This window comes from Cervus elaphus, chromosome 22, assembly GCF_910594005.1.
Source record: "Cervus elaphus chromosome 22, mCerEla1.1, whole genome shotgun sequence".
NCBI classification, from domain to species: Eukaryota; Metazoa; Chordata; class Mammalia; order Artiodactyla; family Cervidae; genus Cervus; species Cervus elaphus.
Window position 1 is genome coordinate 53809114 of NC_057836.1, and position 18503 is coordinate 53827616.

Here is an 18503-nt window from a genome sequence, read left to right on the forward strand (position 1 = left end):
TTTTAATATGCTGTCTAGGTTGGTCATAGTTTTTCTTCCAAGGAGCAAGTGTCTTAATTTCATGGCTGCAGTCACCATCTGCAGTGACTTTGGAGCCCCCCAAAATAAAGTCTGTCACTGTTTCCATTGTTGCCCCATCTATTTGTCATGAAGTGATGGGACCAGATGCCATGATCTCAGTTTTCTGAATATTGAGCTTTAAGCCAACTTTTTCACTCTCCTCTTCACTTTCATCAAGAGGCTCTTTAGTTCTTCCTCCCTCTCTGCCATAAGAGTGGTGTCATCTACATATCTGAGGTTATCAAGATTTTTCCCAGCTATCTTGATTCCAGCTTGTGCTTCATCCAGCCCAGCATTTCACACGATGTACTCTGTGTATCAGTTAAATAAGCAGGGTGACAATATACAGCCTTGACGTACTCCTTTCCCAATCTGAAACCAATCTGTTGTTCCATGTCCGGTTCTAACTGTTGCTTCTTGACCTGCATACAGATTTCTCAAGAGGCAGGTCAGGTGGTCTAGTATTCCCATCTCTTTCAGAATTTTCCATAGTTTATTGTGATCTATACAGTCAAAGGCTTTGGCTTAATCAATAAAGCAGATGTTTACATGGAATTCTCTTGGTTTTTCTATGATCCAATGGATGCTGGCTATCTGATCTCTGGTTCCCCTGCCTTTCCTAAATCTGGCTTGAACATCTGGAAGTTCATGGTTCACGTATTGCTGAAGCCTGGCTTGGAGAATTTTGAGCATTACTTTGCTAGCGTGTGAGATGAGTGCAGTTGTGTGGTAGTTTGAGCATTCTTTGGCATTGCCTTTCTTTGGGATTGGAATGAAAACTGACCTTTTCCAGTCCTGTGGCCACTGCTGAGTTTTCCAAATTTGCTGGCATATTGAGCGCAGCACTTTCAAAGCATCATCTTTTAGGATTTGAAATAGCTCAGCTGGAATTCATAGTGATGCTTTGTTCATAGTGATGCTTCCTAAGGCCCACTTGACTTTGCATTCCAGGACGTCTGGCTGTAGGTGAGTGATCACACCATCATGGTTATCTGAGTCATTAAGATCTTTTTTGTATAGTTCTTCTGTGTATTCTTACCACCTCTTCTTAATATCTTCTGCTTCTGTTAGGTCCATACTATTTCTGTCCTTTATTGAGGCCATCTTTGCATGAAATGCTCCCTTGGTATCTCTTATTTTCTTGAAGAGAGCTCTGGTCTTTCCCATTCTACTGTTTTCCTCTTTTTCTTTGCACTGATCACTGAGGAAGGCTTTTTTGTGTCTCCTTGCTATTCTCTGGAACTCTGCATTCAAATGGGTATATATATCTGTATATATCTATATAAAATTTTGTAATTTTGCAAATCATCTGCTTGATTTACTCCTAACTTCTTCTACCTGTTGTCTTGCTATTTTAATGGGTATTTTTAAAAAGAAAAGTACATTTTAAAACTATCATTAGTGTCAAATGCTTTTTAGACAGTGAAGATACAGTAGTAGTATGAAATATTTTAATTAAAAACAAACAAATTATATTAAACTGTATAATATTATACAATCTATGCCAAAGTTTAAATAATAAAACCTGCTATGATTTTGGACCAGCAGGTAGACCAGAAAGTTCATGTTTAGGGTAAATTTGGACACTGTTAGCACAGGACACTGTTAGCACAGGGAACACTTTACTCCACCATTGCTAAATCTTTCAGGCTGTGGCTCTTTTGTCTTTTGGCCTTATAGCCTGGACGCAGGAACTCAATCTTTCTCTTCTTTGCTTCACTTTTGTTTTTGTGTTTCTTCAGCTTTTTCTTGGCAGCAATATCAGGATTAGTTACAAACTTGAAAAGAGAATAGAAATTTTGTATTACTTTTAAAGTAAATGTTAAACCAATAAAAATCAAATGCAGAAATGGACCATTTTTGAAAATCACAAAATCTGGAGCCCCAGCTATAAAGTCCCACCTCTCAAACACAGCCAATTTCTCTTCCCCCCCCTGAGCAAGTATGACACACACATGCACACACGCCTGGTTAAAAATAGTTAAGTCCAATGAACAGGTCGATTTCAAGCAGCAAGCCTACCTCCAAAGCCTTTCTCTTTTTCCGGAGTGCCCTTTTCTCAGTAGCCTGTTTCTGTACAGAGGCAAAGGCTAATGAGAAACTCTCGAGCCCGACCAGCTTTTTCAGTAGTTCTATGATTTCCTGGGATAGATTCTTCAGTGAAGGGTCTAATGACACACAGAGAGTAACAATCAGGAACACACAGGAAAGGACATATTTGAACATCTACAAAATTAACATGCATTACTTCAGCATTAAACACTGATCTAAAAGCTAGTCTCTTTGTCTCTGAGTTCCTGAGATAGGGGAATAAGCAGAAATGTTGGACACAGCGTTCCAAGGCACCTCCTCCTCAAGGATGCGGCAAGAGATCAGAGACCATGAAACACTTTCCCACGGGGATCCTGGCTCAGAAGACATTCAAGTAATTTGAGAACTGGACAAATGTTTTGTGTTACCTTTATTAGCCTGCTCAGGTCTGTGCAGATGGTGGCAAAGAAAGGTAAGCATGTATCTCTAGGTCCTCTCTAATTCATGGGTCACAGAGGCTTGGCTCTGGCTGTAACCTCTTCTTTTTGGGGCGGGGGGTGGGGTGGGGGCACGGAATCAAAGACTCTGTTAACCACCAGTGCCTGACAAATATTCGGTGCTCAGTGAGTGCTGGTTGAGAGCCAAAGCCAACCTGACCTACTCTAAGGAAACTCTCAGGGTTGTAGGAATAAGACAGCTCCTGTTTTGACATTTACTTCATTTGTTAATACTTTAAAACTCTTAACATTCACTTTACTCCCTTGCTTTCCACTAGTCCTGTTACCAAAAGAGATAACTTAAGGATCACTGAGGGAAAGGTACCAAATGAACCAGGCAAGAAAATATCCTGGGAAAAATGAAAACATCTGAACTAAAAACTATTTGATAGTTCTGCCTTATAATTCTTAAGAGACTATAGTGAAATTTGTTCATTATTGTCCACAGCACTGTGAGGTTTAGAACCACCCCAAATTGGTTTTCTTTTAATATTTAATCTACACTTAGGAGTTAAAAACATCATCCTTTAGGAGAGAAACCTTCACTCTTAGACACAAGAAAGCATATAGAAGATAGTGAAAAATAACACAAATATGCCTTATTTGTTTGCTGTTGCCTTGATACCTAGGCAAGTTTTCTTTGTTAAACTCTGGCAGAAAGGGAGGACAGAAAAGAAGAAGGAAGCATTCAGGAGAGAAGATAGGTATTTTAACATGTAGAAAAGGACGCAGAATTACCCTGCTCTGAATAGGTGCTGTTCAGTTCCCGGAACAAAGGCGCTATGATCACTGGGAGGTACGGCTTCACCTTGTCTATTCCAAGGTCCATTGCTATGGCTCCGAGAAATTTAAAGATGCATGTTCTCTGAAAGTACAGATCATTTTTCTTTTGTACTTGTAGCTACAGAGTTAACTTAGAAAACAAGGTCTATTTAGGAGCAGATATTATGCTACAGTTCTGGGTTCAAAAGGTTCTAGGGACTTGGGAGGATAGCTAGTATCATTAAAATTAAAAAAAAAAAAAAGAAAAAAAAGACTGCTTTCAGGCATTTTGCATATGCACCACACCTTTAAGGGGTTTCTAGGTGAATAAGCAGCTTCCACTGTTGCGATCCGGGACAGTTTCTGGATCAGCCAGAGCAGTGTGGCTGGCTTGCCGTGCTCTTCCTTCTCATCTGCACACGCCTTGTGTTCTTCCACACCCTCTCTGGCCGTGCCATCACCGAAAACTTCCTGTTCTTCCATGTCTTCTTTTATGTCCCCTTGCTTATCCCCAGAATCAGGTTCCAGTAAATATAAGACTTTGGCTACAAACAACAAATTCTTAACAACCTTAGAAAAAAGGGGTGTGGGGAGGGGGGGAGAGGGGAAAGGTAAGAATTAGATTCTGATTTTGCAGTAAATATGGCTTGGTAAAGCAGAAGCTAAAACAGCTATCCTACAATTAGACAATAAAAAACTGGTATTCCAATATTCTTGAGCAGTCCCGTTTTGTAAAAATTCAGTTTACCCTACAGTGTGTCCAAATCTACTTCCATGTAACTTTTATCCATTTGGCCTACTTTTGTTCTTTAAGGTCCCACTGAGTAATTTCATTCTGGACCATCCATTTACTATTTTTCAAGAGGCTTTCATCCTCATTCCATTAAATTCCTTCCTCTAGTCTTCACAGAAGTAACAATTTTCATTTTTTGAGCACTGACTAGTTGCTTTGTATACATTCCAATTCAACTTTAAAATACCCCTATCAGGTACTGCTGGGCTTTCCAGGTGGCACTAGAGTCTGCCTGCCAATGCGGAGACGCAACAGACATGGGTTTGATCCATGGGTCAGGAAGATCCCCTGGAGCAGGAGATGCGACCCGCTCTAGTATTCTTGCCTGGAGAATCTATGGGCAGAGGAACTTAGCAGGCTACAGTCCATGGGGTTGCAAAAAGTCAGACACAACTGAGCACATCAAGTACTGTTATCAGCAGAGAAAACCAAGGCAGGCACAGAGTTGCTGAATCTCACCCAAAGACAAAGTGGTCAGCCAGAAGTCAAAGGTCTTTGGAATTCAAGCCCAAGTTCTTGTATACTGAGCCTCTTCTTTCCCACATATCCCATTAAACTAAACTGCCCAGGGGTGGTACTTTCAGTCTTGTAATAATGGACCCATTTATCAAATCCTAATCTTGGGACATCTATGAAATCTCTGGTGTGGGTATTTCACACCTGTTGTGTGGAGGAGGAAATCAAGTCGGTTTTGAACTCCTTCGCCATCCTGGCCACTCAACAGAGGAGTAGCCAGGAGAGGCTGCTGTGTGCCTCTAGAGGAGCTATGTGCCTGAAGTTCCCCCAAACGTGGTACTCAGATACTACACGCTGTCCAAGACTAGCCTGGCCATCAAGAGTTAATGCCAAGAGGATCACTTCCTTCTGGAAGCTGGGCCTTTGTGAGGACAGTACCAGATTTGGAGGCCTTTTCCCCCTTAACAACCACTCCACATTGTTAACTACAAGATTAAGGTGAACTAAAATCCATAATTTCGTTCATCCTGGGTCAGTATTAGTCAATCTCTTCCTACCTGTCCTGAGTATGTATGGTTTATCAGCCTCTACTAAAATACACTGTGTGAGACCCCACCCACTGTCCACCCTGGCATGAGTTCTTTGGCCTCACTTTGCTATCCATTCCCCCTGCATTGGGAGCACAGTCTTAATCACTGGACCACCAGCAAAGCCCCCAAATGTACCATTTTTACTGGTAATTTTAAACAGAGCCAGGAGTAATCCCAGTATGGACTCGAGTCGATTAAATATGTGTGCCTAATTGATCATGTATATAATTGTTCATTTATATTTCATTTAATTCCCCAAGACTTAACTAGGAAAAACAAAAACCAAATGTGAGCTTACTCCTATACTGTTGGTGGCATAGGTCCCTTATATTTAACTGGAAGGATTATAATACTCACCTGCTCTCCTAGAGACTGGTCCAAGAATTTGGAGTGCAACTGATGGCAAGAGGCTAGGGAGATACTTTTCATCTGTGAAAAGAAAATGGACATTGGCAGACACAACACAGGGTATTCCTGACTGTTTTTGAAAAACTTTAAGTAACTGTAATAATGCAACTAAGGTAGCAGATTTTTCTCTGAATGACCACCTGCATAGATCTGGAGAAGAAAGGTTCATGAGCAGAAATTAGATGTTCCCTTCTATCTGTCATAAGCATTTTAGCTAAAGGACATGGGGAGAGATAAATCATAATCTTTAGATTACTGGTAGACAACTTTACAACCTTCAAATACTTTCCCTTCCTCTTTTCTTTTCTTCCATCCTCCCCTCTACCTCCCCTAAGAAAAATCTGCTACCTTAGTTGCACTATTATAGTTACTTGAAATGTACCAAGGGAACATTTCATGCAAAGATGGGCACAATAAAGGACAGAAATGGTATGGACCTAACAGAAGCAGAAGAGATTAAGAAGAAGTGGCAAGAATACACAGAAGAACTGTACAAAAAACACCTTCATGGCCCAGATAATGATGATGGTGTGATCACTCACTTAGAGCCAGATATCCTGGAATGCGAAGTCAAGTGGGCCTTAGGAAGCATCACTATGAACAAAGCTAGTGGAGGTGATGGAATTCCAGCTGAGCTATTTCAAATCCTGAAAGATGATGCTGTGAAAGTGCTGCACTCAATATACCAGCAAACTTGGAAAACTCAGCAGTGGCCACAGAACTGGAAAAGGTCAGTTTTCATTCCAATCCCAAAGAAAGGCAATGCCAAAGAATGTTCAGACTACCGCACAATTGCACTCATCTCACATGCTAGCAAAGTAATGCTCAAAATTCTCCAAGCCAGGCTTCAACAACACGTGAACCATGAACTTCCAGATGTTCAAGCTGGATTTAGAAAAGGCAGAGGAACCAGAGATCCAATTGCCAACATCTGCTGGATCACAGAAAAAGCAACAGAATTCCAGAAAAACTATTTCTGCTTTATTGACTATGCCAAAGCCTTTGACTGTGTGGATCACAACAAACTGTGGAAAACTCAAGAGATGGGAATACCAGACCACCTGACCTCTTGAGAAATCTGTATGCAGGTCAAGAAGCAACAGTTAGAACCAGATATGGAACAACAGACTGGTTCCAAATTGGGAAAGGAGTACGTCAAGGCTGTATATTGTCACCCTGCTTATTTAACTTATATGCAGAGTACATCATGAGAAATGCTGGGCTGGATGAAGCACAAGCTGGAATCAAGATTGCTGGGAGAAATCTCAATAACCTCAGATATGCAGATGACACCACCCTTATGGCAGAAAGGGAAGAAGAACTAAAGAGCCTCTTGATGAAAGTGAAGAGGAGAGTGAAAAAGTTGGCTTAAAGCTCAACATTCAGAAAACTAAGATCATGGCATCCGGTCCCATCACTTCATGGCAAATAGATGGGGAAACTGGAAACAGTGGCAGACTTTACTTCTTGGAGCTCCAAAATCACTGCAGATGGTGACTGCAGCCATGAAATTAAAAGACACTTGCTTCTTGGAAGAAAAACTAAGACCAACCTAGAGAGCATATCAAAAAGCAGAGACATTACTTTGCCAACAAAGGTCCATCTTGTCAAAGCTATGGTTTTTCCAGGAGTCATGTGAGAGTTGGACTATAAAGAAAGCCAAGAGCTGAAGAATTGATGCTTTTGAACTGTGGTGTTGGAGAAGACTCTTGAGAGTCCCTTGGACTGCAAGGAGATCCAACCAGTCCATCCTAAAGGAAATCAGTCCTGAATATTCATTGGAAGGAGTAATGCTGAAGCTGAAACTCCAGTACTTTGGCCACCTGATATGAAGAACTGACTCATTTGAAAAGACTCTGATGCTGGAAAAGACTGAAGGCAGGAGGAGAAGGGGACAGCAGAGGATGAGATGGCTGGATGGCATCACCAACTCAATGGACATGAGTTTGAGTAAACTCTGGGAGTTGGTGATGGACAGGGGGGCCTGGCGTGCTGCAGTCCATGGGGTCACAAAGAGTCTGACACAACTGACTGACTGAACTGAACTGATCCTCCACTCATTTAATGTTTATGGCGTTCCCACTATAAGCCAGGTGTCGTGCTAGGCCCTAAGACATGGGAGACAGATATAACATGGTCCCTGCCTAACATTTTCATGAACATGATGATCTCACTGAGGCACCAACAAGGTTATGAAGGAGGCACGACAGATAATATCTTACTTTCCAGCACTGATAAAGAACTTAAATATGTAATGGAGAATAAATATGCTAAATAAGCAAATAAAAAATCTGATTAGTGGTCTAAAATTTTTCTTCAAAAAACTTTGGCCTTGAAGGTGACCCCTCTCTAGTTACTAACACTCGTGTGGATCCACATGTGCATCAGGTTGTTGATGAAGAGTTCCTCCCAAGGGCCAACCCCAAGATAGTAACATGAACCAGAATGAATACCTCACGAAGATGAGGGAAGGAAAAGGTGTTAGAGGAAACTTACCTTTTGCTCAAGGTCAGTTGTTAGGAAGCGGATTGCAACAGGTTCCGAGACTTTCTTTTTAGTTTTTTTGACACGCCGTTTCCTGATAAGTTCCTCAGGTTGGCAGGAGGCAAAGAGCAATCCAAAAATCTGGGCTGCTGTGAGCCACACCCAGCTGTGCGGGTATCTCAAGTGGGCGTGCACGTGACCTGACGGAGCCAAAACACATTCTCAGGCGTCTCAAGGCTTTCCTGACTCTGTGGTGGTGAGCACGACTAATGTCGGCATTTCTTGAGTATCTATTATGTGCCTGAATTTAGGAACCAAAGATGAACAAAATAGTCCCTGCTTCTCAGAAGTGAGGTGGAGACTGAAATAACTAGAGAACCAACTCCTACCATGGGAAATGACATGAGAAGAGAGATCTGAGTAAGCCTAAAAACAGGTCAGTTTCATAAGAACTTAGCTTCAGATTCAAGGAGGTAAGGTAGCATTAACAACTGCAATTTCAAGTTAAAATTAATATAAATATATATATGGGTACACACTCATTTCTCCTAACTGCTGAAATCAGTGGCATCAAGTATTTGACTGGAAAGGTATCATTTATTGAGGCATTCTGTGTGCCAGCCATAGGCTAAGGGTGTTACACATATTAGCTCATTTAGACCTCACAACAGTTCTGTGAGGTTGGAATTGTCATTCCCAGTTTATAGTTCCAGAGGGGGCTAAGTAATGTGCCAAGCTGTAACAGGCAGAACCAAGCCTGGCCCCAAAGCTCATATCCTTCAATATGACCTCTTAAAGGATCTTCACTGTGCACCCTTAAAGCTCATACCCTTACGCTCCTCTCAGGGCCACTCTCCATGTACCACACTTGGGAATTACAATAGAAAAGCCTTGTGTTGGGCAACAGGACTAAAATTTTGAATGATCCATGTCATATCTGAATTTTAGTCTATGCTATATTTCATAAAGATGGTTTTACTTTTTTTTATTCAAGCAAAATTCACTTTGTGTTTTTTTGCTTATTTTATTATTATTATTTTTTTTTTCATTTATTTTTTATATGAACCTTTGCAATACCTCAAAGGAGCCATACCAGAGTAGGTTATACAGTAACTTAGTAACTGGATTGTCTTTCTCATAAAATCATGAGTTCTCTTGAAACAAATGGTTATTTAAAGCATTCACTGCAGTGTCTTTTTCCTAGTATTTAGTTTTGATTAATCAAAGCTAAAATGTTAATAATTCTAGGATCTTATTTTTTATTTAAAGAGTGTTACATAACAAATATTCCTATAGCAATGAAATGATTTTGTAAATTAGGGCACATTTACACACAATGGATTATTTATAGCCAATTAGAAGGATATATACTAAATATGTTATATATATAATATGCTTACTTAAATATAAACAGGATATAAAAGTTTATATGGAATTAGGCAACCTCAAAAAAACCCTATGGCTATTTGACAAAAGGAAGACTGGATGGAAATGTGTAACAAGTAAGTAGCAAGGAGGACTTTGGGAAACTTCTTCCTTTCTTTTACTCCTCCATAATTAACATAAATTGGTGGCCCAGTGGTAAGGAATCCACGTGTGATGCAGGAGATACAGGTTTGATCCCTGGGTCAGGAAGATCCCCTGGAGAAGAAAATGGCAACCCTCTCCAGTATTCTTGCCTGGGAAATCTCATAGACAGAGTTGCAGCCTGGAGGGCTACAGTCCATGGGGTCACAAGAGTCAGACAATACTTAGCAACTAAACAATAATTAACATAATTAATTTTTTTATTTATAAATGAAATATATTATTTATGAGATTATATAATTTGCTTTTTCTCCCAGGAAAAAATACTTTCACTGTAATCAATCTGAAAGGCCTTTTAAATCTTTTTCTTATGAACTTTCCCCCTGATATTACATATTTCTAATGTGTTTATTTTTAAAGAAAAAGGAAATACTCACTCCAGATTTTACTCAGAGTTTCAGAGGGCTTGGTAAACTGAATGATATTACATTCCTTGATGAGTTTACTTATCAGTACAAGAAAGCTGAACAGAAGGCGATCTGCAGCTTTTTCTTCAGTCTCTTCCATGATCTAAAAGTAGGAAGAATGTTAAATTAATTAAGACAATAATTTCAAAGTATTTTATGGACATTTTTACTCCAGGATGTACATCTATAGCAGGGTTTCTTAAGCACAACACTGCTGACATTTTGGTCAGGTAATTCTTTGCTTTGGGGGACTGTGCTGTGCATTAGAGGATGTTTACCAATACTCCTGGCATCTACCCATTAGATGACAGTAATGCCCTTCTGTCCTCCAGCTGTGACAACCAAAACTGTCTCCAAACATTGCTAAATGTCCCCGAGGGGCTTATGGGATTTTGATCATCATACACTATGGAAGATAACTTACTTTAATCTTCATTTCATAAAAGAAGATAGAACTGCACTGAGTTCTTACTTTTAGTAATAAAAAAAAATTTTTGACACAAATACTTAACCTGTTAGCTATACTACCTCAAGTAAAACTACAAAAATAAGCAATACTTTTACTCCGTAACAAATAACTTACATCTGTAAAGTTTTCAGGATCAACCTCCTTTTCAATCACAGGGAGAACAATTCCAAGTCTTCTCTCAAAATTGACTCCTTCACTTTCCACAAAGAAGCCACAGATCAGAGCAGCTAGTTGTCGATTTAAGCGCTACAGAAAATAAAACCATCACAAGACAATAAACTTGGGAGGCTGTTTCCAAAAGTGAAATGAAGGTGGTTATGACTCTGTCCTCAATAGTTCTTTATGATACCAGAAGTCAACAGGATGTGGATTTTTGGTAGCTAACATGAAAAATACAAAGAAATCTTCATCTCCCTAGAACAAAATTTTTAAAAATTGGTATTCATGATTATCCACTGAAAAGCGTTCTAGGCCCCCTGCCCAAAATCACATTCTGATTTTAAAGCCAGTGTTAAGTTATGATGTGTTGTTTGTATTCCACAAAGATGGGCCAGTGATGATGGTGCTAAATTTAGCAAGTTGATACAATTATTGGCAAGAAATACATTCTATAAATTGTATAAGCAGATATTCATCAATGGGGATGAATTGGAAACAAAGATATCAATGGAGATTGGTTATGTAAATTATAATACATTCATGTAGTGGAGTTAACTGGGCAACACTGACCATGTTGTAGGAATACAGGTGATTTTTATGTTATTCTCTATTTGTTGTTACTCTCTATAACTTCTTATATTTTCTAAAATTTTCCTACAAGCATATATTATTACCATAATCAAATAAAAACAATAAAGCTACTTGGGAAAAACTAATTCAACAATGTATAATATGCATTCTTAAAGTATAAACACCAAAAGCTCAGCATTTTCTTTGCAGTTTGACTATAAGCAACCCTGACCTTCTTTGCCCCAAACCAGGTGGTAACCATATCGAACAGCCAATCTTTCTTCTCAAGGCTGATTTTACTGAGTAAGGATTTGATTGCCATGGACGCCATCTTCTTACACATGGCAGAGTCATCGTTCACCATCATGAGACAGAGAGGAATAAAGAACATCCCACAGTTCTCATGGAGCAGTCCCTAAAAGAAAACAGACACTTATGAGCACAGTGAGACCAGAGTTCTCACGTATGTCCTACCAAAGGAGGCCCATGGCTCCCAGAAGCCACAGCTAAGAGTCTGTCTCCCTGATTCACAGTACCTGAGGGAACGTGTCAAAGAGATAAGCAATCATTTCCAAGGCGGACTCTCTCCCGGTCTCATGTTCATAACTAGGGTAAGAACATCAGAAGGACTTGTTAGTAACTTTAAAATTGACCAATAATTATTTTTAAGAATTTAAAATATTGCCTCAAGGTGCCAGTCTATTTCTTAAAAAGTGGGAAAAACCTCCATTTTCCCAACTTTAATACAGGTACTTATCAGACTACTTTGCAGTTTAAAATATAATTGTTAGATTTTTAGTGTTCTCCTAAGCAGACTTTAAGGACAACTGATGATCAGACTGAACTGAAAAGCAGCTTACAGAATTGCTCTATGAAGCCATGTACAGTGCTTGGCAGTCAAGCCAGTGGCTCACAGGATAACACCCTGGGAAAATGTGCCATTATGTTCTGACTTTGCCCTTTTCAAGACAGCCCACACATTAAAAGGAGAAGGAACTACCCCGCCACTACCTTGCATGGTTTATGACTCCAACTTACTTCAGCTGAGCGAGCATGAATTCCAAGTTTGGTCGCAGTTTGTCACCCAGAGGATAGTCAAGAATGTATTTCAGAAAAACCTAGAGACAGAAATCACACAAGAGAGTACTTGGAGCCCGTCTCTCCAGGATTCCTTTTTCCTGACCTGCTTTCTGGGACACACTGGTAGGCTACAAATAGCAGGGTGATCATTAGGTGAAGTCCACCTCCTGAGTCAGTAACTGTGCCTCTCCCCTCTGCCCACCTCACTTCCTCAGGTCCCGCCTGGTGAAGAGCCAAGTCCTGGCCCACCGTCAGCCTGGCTGCTTAGAGCTCCAAACTCCAGCTCACACCCTGGCAGCTCCTCACTCTGGAAGGAGGCTTTGGTGAGCTGAGTATGGACTGTGGCTCACCCTACATTTCCCCTGAAGTGAGAAGGGCAGTAACAGCAATAGAAACAGTGCTAATAACCACTGCACTCACTGAATGCCCTCTGTGTGCCACGCATGGGGTGAAGTGTTGCTCAGCTGGTTCTCATGCTCCCTTGGGCAGCAGAGGCGACCCCTTTTACAGATGAAGAGAATGGAACAGGCACAGAAGCTAAGTAACTTGCGCAGGTGGTGGTCCCAGAACCCCATGCCTAGGGTGTCCACATCCAAAGGCTCTCCTTTCAGAGCCTCCAAACTGCTGCATCATTCCACTTCCTTTATTAATAAGCTGTGAGAACTAGGCACATCATTAACCTTTCCAAAGCCTGTTTTTCCCTCGACCATAAACCGGTGGTACTGTTTCCTTTGAAGGAAAGTTACAAATAGAGGCTTCGTACGTAAAGTGCTGGGCGTGCAGCTAGTGCTTAATAAACTGCACCTGGCCCTCCTGCCTCCTAGATAAGTAAACTTCCTCTGAATATAGCCTCGGCAGCCCAGGCCCTCCTTTAACTCCGAGTTCGTATTTCCAATTGAGAACCTTCTATTTCCTGTGTTGATACGTGGTCATATATCAGGACAGATTTTTATGAAAACAAACCTGCTAATGTCATTCCTCGGCCTACTGATTTCAATGACTTTTTGTTATTCTTAGAACAAAGCCCTAAATATTTAACAAGACTACAAGGTCTTGCCATATCTGGCACCCTCCCCTCTCATTCACCTTCAACAAGCTAAGCTCTTACCTACCTTAAGGCTCATCTTCCAGCCTGCAAGGCTAAGCCTTATTTCTTCCTTCAAATTCTGCTTACATGCCAATCCTCAGGAAAGCTTTCCCTCACTGTCCCACTAAGATGGTCTTCCACTGTGTCATATGTTCTTCCATATTTTGTAGATTTTAAGAAGCACAGTTTTCTACATTTTAACGTATCAGACTGAAATTGAGATATCTTACAATGAATGGCATCATACCACTATGTCAAAGTTTTTTCTTTCTCTGAGGTATATAAGTAATGGTGTGTCTTTAAGTGATGAAATAGAAATATGACAGTATTGTTTTCCTCATGGAACTTACAATGACTGTAATTAAATAATCATTCATGGGATTTCTTTTTTTTTTTTTTCATTCGTGGGATTTCTGCTTTGTGCGTGTCTGCTATAGGACAGATAGGGACTCTGAGTGGACCACCATATGGAAATCTTTCTTGCAGGTTATCATGCTGCAGAGACAAACGTATTTCTTCATCCATCTGATATATGCCACATAAGGGCTATACTCAAAGTGCTCCTTACACTGAAGAATGGCCTGTACTTGGTATGTGAATGGGCTCCTGCGTCTCAAACAACAGCATGACACAAAGTCCTCAGAATTCAAGCAGTGCTGACATCTCTACCTAAAAACCAAACAGAGAAGGCTGGCCCGACCCTCGCCATGGGAAAAACTTCTCTCCACAAACCTGTCTGCACTGGACTCTGGCAGGTTCGCTCTGTGCAGAGATTGCCAGCTTGGATACTTTCCGCATGACATCATCAATTTCTGGGACCAACAACTTTCTTGATAAAATGGCCTGAAACACAAAACGAGAAGACATACTCATTTCATGTTTTACTGCAAATGGCCTCTTGTTTACTAAGCCGACCTGATGTTCAAGTAGCCTCAGGCAGTTTTCAAATATAATGAAAGTATCTCCAAAAGGAAAAGAATATAAGCTTAAAAAAGTGGTTATAATGGTCAATTTTATGAAATGTACAAGTAAAGTACCTGCCTTTGTATAGAGCTCACATTCAAACATTTTAGTGAGGGTGGGATGTTTAGAGAGAATAGCATCGAAACATGTATATTATCTAGGGTGAAACAGATCACCAGCCCAGGTTGGATGCATGAGACAAGTGCTCGGGGCTGGTGCACTGGGAAGACCCAGAGGGATGGGATGGGCAGGGAGGCGGGAGGGGGGATCGGGATGGGGAACACATGTAAATCCATAGCTGATTCATGTCAATGTATGGCAAAAACCACTACAATATTGTAAAGTAATTAGCCTCCAACTAATAAAAATAAATGGAAAAAAAATTTTAGTAAGTAGATATGTTAGCTTATAATTAATCAAAAAATAATAACCTTTATAAGAACTATCTACAGCTAGTCAGGGCACTATGTTCCATGTAGTTCTAAATACCTGACATGAGGCTCGTACACTGCACAGCCCAACAATCTGGTGATGCCATACCTTCAGAAGACCAAATGCAGTGGCTTGTCTTGTAGTGTCATAGATGTCCTCCTCAGCATATGCTAGTAGAACCTGAAGCTGCTTTTGAGTTATCTGGTACGACTTCACTTTCTTCACAAGTATGGTCACACACTGCAAGGCAACAACAGTGAGGTTAACAGAGCACCTCACAGACCAGCATCCAGTGGAATGAGGAGGACTCAATACAACAGCAATGTTTTTTCACACAGTATACTAACACTCTGGCCTTACCAAACTAATCTGGAAGAAATTTTGACCAAGACCATAAAAATGATGAGGAAAATTCACTATGTTGCTAGTCTTGGTCCCAGCTTTTTCTGAGTGCATGTGAAAACATCTCACCTTGAAACAATTTACCACCAGGTGGAAGTTCTGGCCCCTGGCTGCCCCAAGCTTTGCATAGTCCTTCAGCAGAATGAAAAGGTGTTTTGTCAGCTGTTCTGCTTTTGTGCCTATAGACGGCAGGGGGAACCTCAAGATCCAGATCAGGCACTGCAAAGCACCTGTGATCACCTGAAAAACAAAAAACAGAAAAAGCCAATCAACTGATGAAGTGACCAAACTCAATAATCCAGCACCCAAGGCTGTGCAGACTCTGGGCAATCGAGTTGAAGGAATGAAGTGCTCTGTCAGTCTATTCGGGAAGCACTATGCCCGAAGTGTAAGAGTAAGATAAGGAAGTTTCCTCTTTCCTGTTGGAGAAGCTTAAGTGCTTCTCCACACAATGGAAGGTACAGCCCAAACAAGTGAGAAAAGGTGCTCACTTATCACATTCTTAACCTACTATGTAAATGATTAGATGGGCTGGCTAATTTTAGCATTTCTTTTTTTGAAAATCACATTATAAATGCCTTTCCAATTTTCTAGAATGGTTCTTTCATGTAATCCATTCTTATTGAGCTTATATTATGTCACAAGACACTCTACAGAGTGTTAGAAATACAATAAAAAGGATGCCATTCTGCCATTTAAAGAACAGATAGCTGACTCAGAAATTAAGCATGGGAACTGTGACCTATAATTTGATATAGTTATGTGGAGTGCCAAAGATAAGAGAAATGTGCTGGGATCAAGTGACTACAAAAGGATCCCTGAGCCTTGGAGATTATCTAGACCAGCTGGTTCACTTGGCTCAGCTCTACCCAATAGACACCTACACTCTGATTGCTGGAATGGCCTTATGGGTCTGGATCAGATGAAGACAAAGGAAAGAGCTTAAGAGTCACAAAACCAGGGCTTCAATCCCAGATCTGCAGCTTATTACCTGTTTGACTGCAGAGATGTTCCTTTACCTCCTGGCACCTTTACTGTGAAACACGCCATCTGACAAGGTTGGCAAGGTGTGGGCTTTGGAGTCTGACAGACTGAGGCTCACATCCTAGATCTGTCATAGGTGACAAGTCACTTAGCTAAAGGCCTGGAGTTCTCATCTTTGAAGTAGAAGCATTAATAATATACGGCTTCATGGGCTGTTATGAGGAATCACGGCAGTGAGCAGTAGTGACAAGGAGAAGGAGATGATCACTGCCATGGGGACAGCACCTCTTGCCCTCAGGAAGCTGTGAGGATCAAACGAAACAACTAATGTACCTAGAAGGGCTTTTTTTGGCCTCACTGAATGGCATGCGGACCTTCCCAACCAGGGATTGAACCTGTGACCCTTGCACTGGAAGCACAGGGTCTTAACCACTGAACCACCAGGGAAGTGCCTTAGAAGGGCTTTTGTAATTATTAAGGGCTCTCCATTGTTACTAAGTTGCTGTTAAGGGAGCGATTCAATGCAGGGAACAGAGGTGGTTCATGTTGTTGTAAATCTCTTTAAACACTTAACCACCCAGAGAAGCATGAGCCTAGAAATAAGCTTTGTATTCTGCAGGACACGGGCCCTGTGACGCAACAGACTCTCACCTTCACGTCCACGGAGCCCAGGCAGTCTACCAGGAGAGACACAAAGGGGTCCAACATCTCCATGACATTTTCACCTGAAGACTTGATCTTGGAGGTCTTCAGACTAAGGTGCAACAGCTAGAAGTTTTAAAAAAATACTTCATGTTAGTTGGGCATAAGAATGAGGTTAAGGTGAAATGATTTTGAGGGACTAATGTGAAAAGTTAAGACACTTCTATCTGAAATCATAAAAAGTGCAAAGAAAAGGGAACCACCTGGGAGAGAGTCTCAGTAAATGGAGAAGGTGGGAGCTCACCCTGCAGCTGAGATTCGAAGTTCATTTACCAAATGGTTATTGCTCAGCATCCACTTTGATTCTATGCACTGGCCCAGCATGAAGGATGTGGCAATAAACCAAGATGGGCAGAGTTCTTGCCCTGATGGCTCTTGGCCAGGATGACAGACTCTAGCGAATAATTCACTATAAAAGGAGGGTGCTTTGAGAGTTCTGTGGGGACCTGGGCAGAGGGAGGAATAGATGGTGAGGTACTGGGGTGGGAAAAGTGTAGGGACTCTGGAGAACTGAAGGGAAGCCCTGCATCCAGTGTGAGGCTATTATTGCCCTGTGGCCCAAAGGAAAGACACGGCTCTCTCCTGGGAAAAGGGGAGCCAATAAAGGATGAAAAAAAATACATACAATAAAGTGATCAAATTTGTGTTTTTAAAACCTCACCATCTTTTAAAAAGATTTAAGAGTAGTTCAGAGGTACAAACTCATAGGCAAAGCAACAGTGAAAGCACTGTATTAGGTCAGAATCACTAATTCTGAGAAAGTTCTATCATCAAAGTAAGTAACAAACAGTAAATGGACCAATGCACCTTAAAACGAATTCCGTAACCGATGGTAAAAAGCGTGTCCAGTGGAAATGAGCAGCACCGGGGACTCAGCAGAAGATTAAAGGGCACAGACTCCCTGTGGGCAGCAAGGCTCACTTAAGGTTCATTCTTACCCGAAGCCCAGACTCAACAAATATGTGCATGTTGGTCTTCTTGCTCACGACAGCTTTCTGTCCGCCTCGAACTGGAGCTGGGGGGAGCAGAAGACAGCTCTGGGGTGGCAGGCGTGGATCTGGTGCAGGGGTTGCTGGATTTCTGTCAATCAAATGATGAAAACCAGTGGAGACAAACACATTGTAAGCTGCATCCCCAGAAGCTACTGTGTCTCCTTCTTGTGAGGAGTGTCCAGCACCAAATAATGTGCTGTGAGGCTTTTCTCCCTTAACCACGAGACACAGAAGGGATGATCAGGTTGCTGATCAAAGTTTCTAGAGCCCCAGAAGCAGAGGTCAGAGGGCTGAACGCACGTCTAAGTTAAAATGAACAGCAAAGGGATGCTCCCTTTGATTTCTGAAAACAAACGCCAAGGAGTCTTTCTTAGAGCACCCCAGAAGCAAAATCCAAAAAAAGTTCACAAATAAGGTATTTAAAAATCTCTGGAGGTCTAAGACTCTGTTTGGTCAGAACAAGAAGTATATATTTAAAATCTACTCTAACTTGGATTGAATAAATATCTAAAAAGTGGTGTCAGAGAAATGTTAAAATAATCGGTTGCCTTCACAGCTACTTCATTCAGCAGAAAAATAATCTTGTGT

The 18503-nt window shown here is 41.1% G+C and overlaps 1 protein-coding gene across 1 annotated transcript in view; it reads right to left on the minus strand.

Moving 5' to 3' along the window:
- Positions 1 to 1497: 1497 nt before the first annotated feature.
- The window catches only part of UTP20 (UTP20 small subunit processome component), a 91089-nt gene continuing 74083 nt past the window's right edge, over positions 1498 to 18503 (minus strand). The window contains exons 47-62 of the mRNA XM_043880658.1: positions 17862 to 18003; positions 16873 to 16989; positions 15307 to 15477; positions 14944 to 15075; positions 14173 to 14283; positions 12312 to 12391; positions 11810 to 11879; positions 11506 to 11688; positions 10659 to 10790; positions 10046 to 10178; positions 8094 to 8281; positions 5547 to 5618; positions 3657 to 3920; positions 3327 to 3453; positions 2083 to 2228; positions 1498 to 1838 (exon numbers count right to left, since the gene is read on the minus strand). Coding sequence (XP_043736593.1) covers positions 1683 to 1838; positions 2083 to 2228; positions 3327 to 3453; positions 3657 to 3920; positions 5547 to 5618; positions 8094 to 8281; positions 10046 to 10178; positions 10659 to 10790; positions 11506 to 11688; positions 11810 to 11879; positions 12312 to 12391; positions 14173 to 14283; positions 14944 to 15075; positions 15307 to 15477; positions 16873 to 16989; positions 17862 to 18003 — 2224 coding nt within the window. The 3' untranslated portion in view covers positions 1498 to 1682. The remainder of the gene's footprint in view (positions 1839 to 2082; positions 2229 to 3326; positions 3454 to 3656; positions 3921 to 5546; positions 5619 to 8093; positions 8282 to 10045; positions 10179 to 10658; positions 10791 to 11505; positions 11689 to 11809; positions 11880 to 12311; positions 12392 to 14172; positions 14284 to 14943; positions 15076 to 15306; positions 15478 to 16872; positions 16990 to 17861; positions 18004 to 18503) is intronic.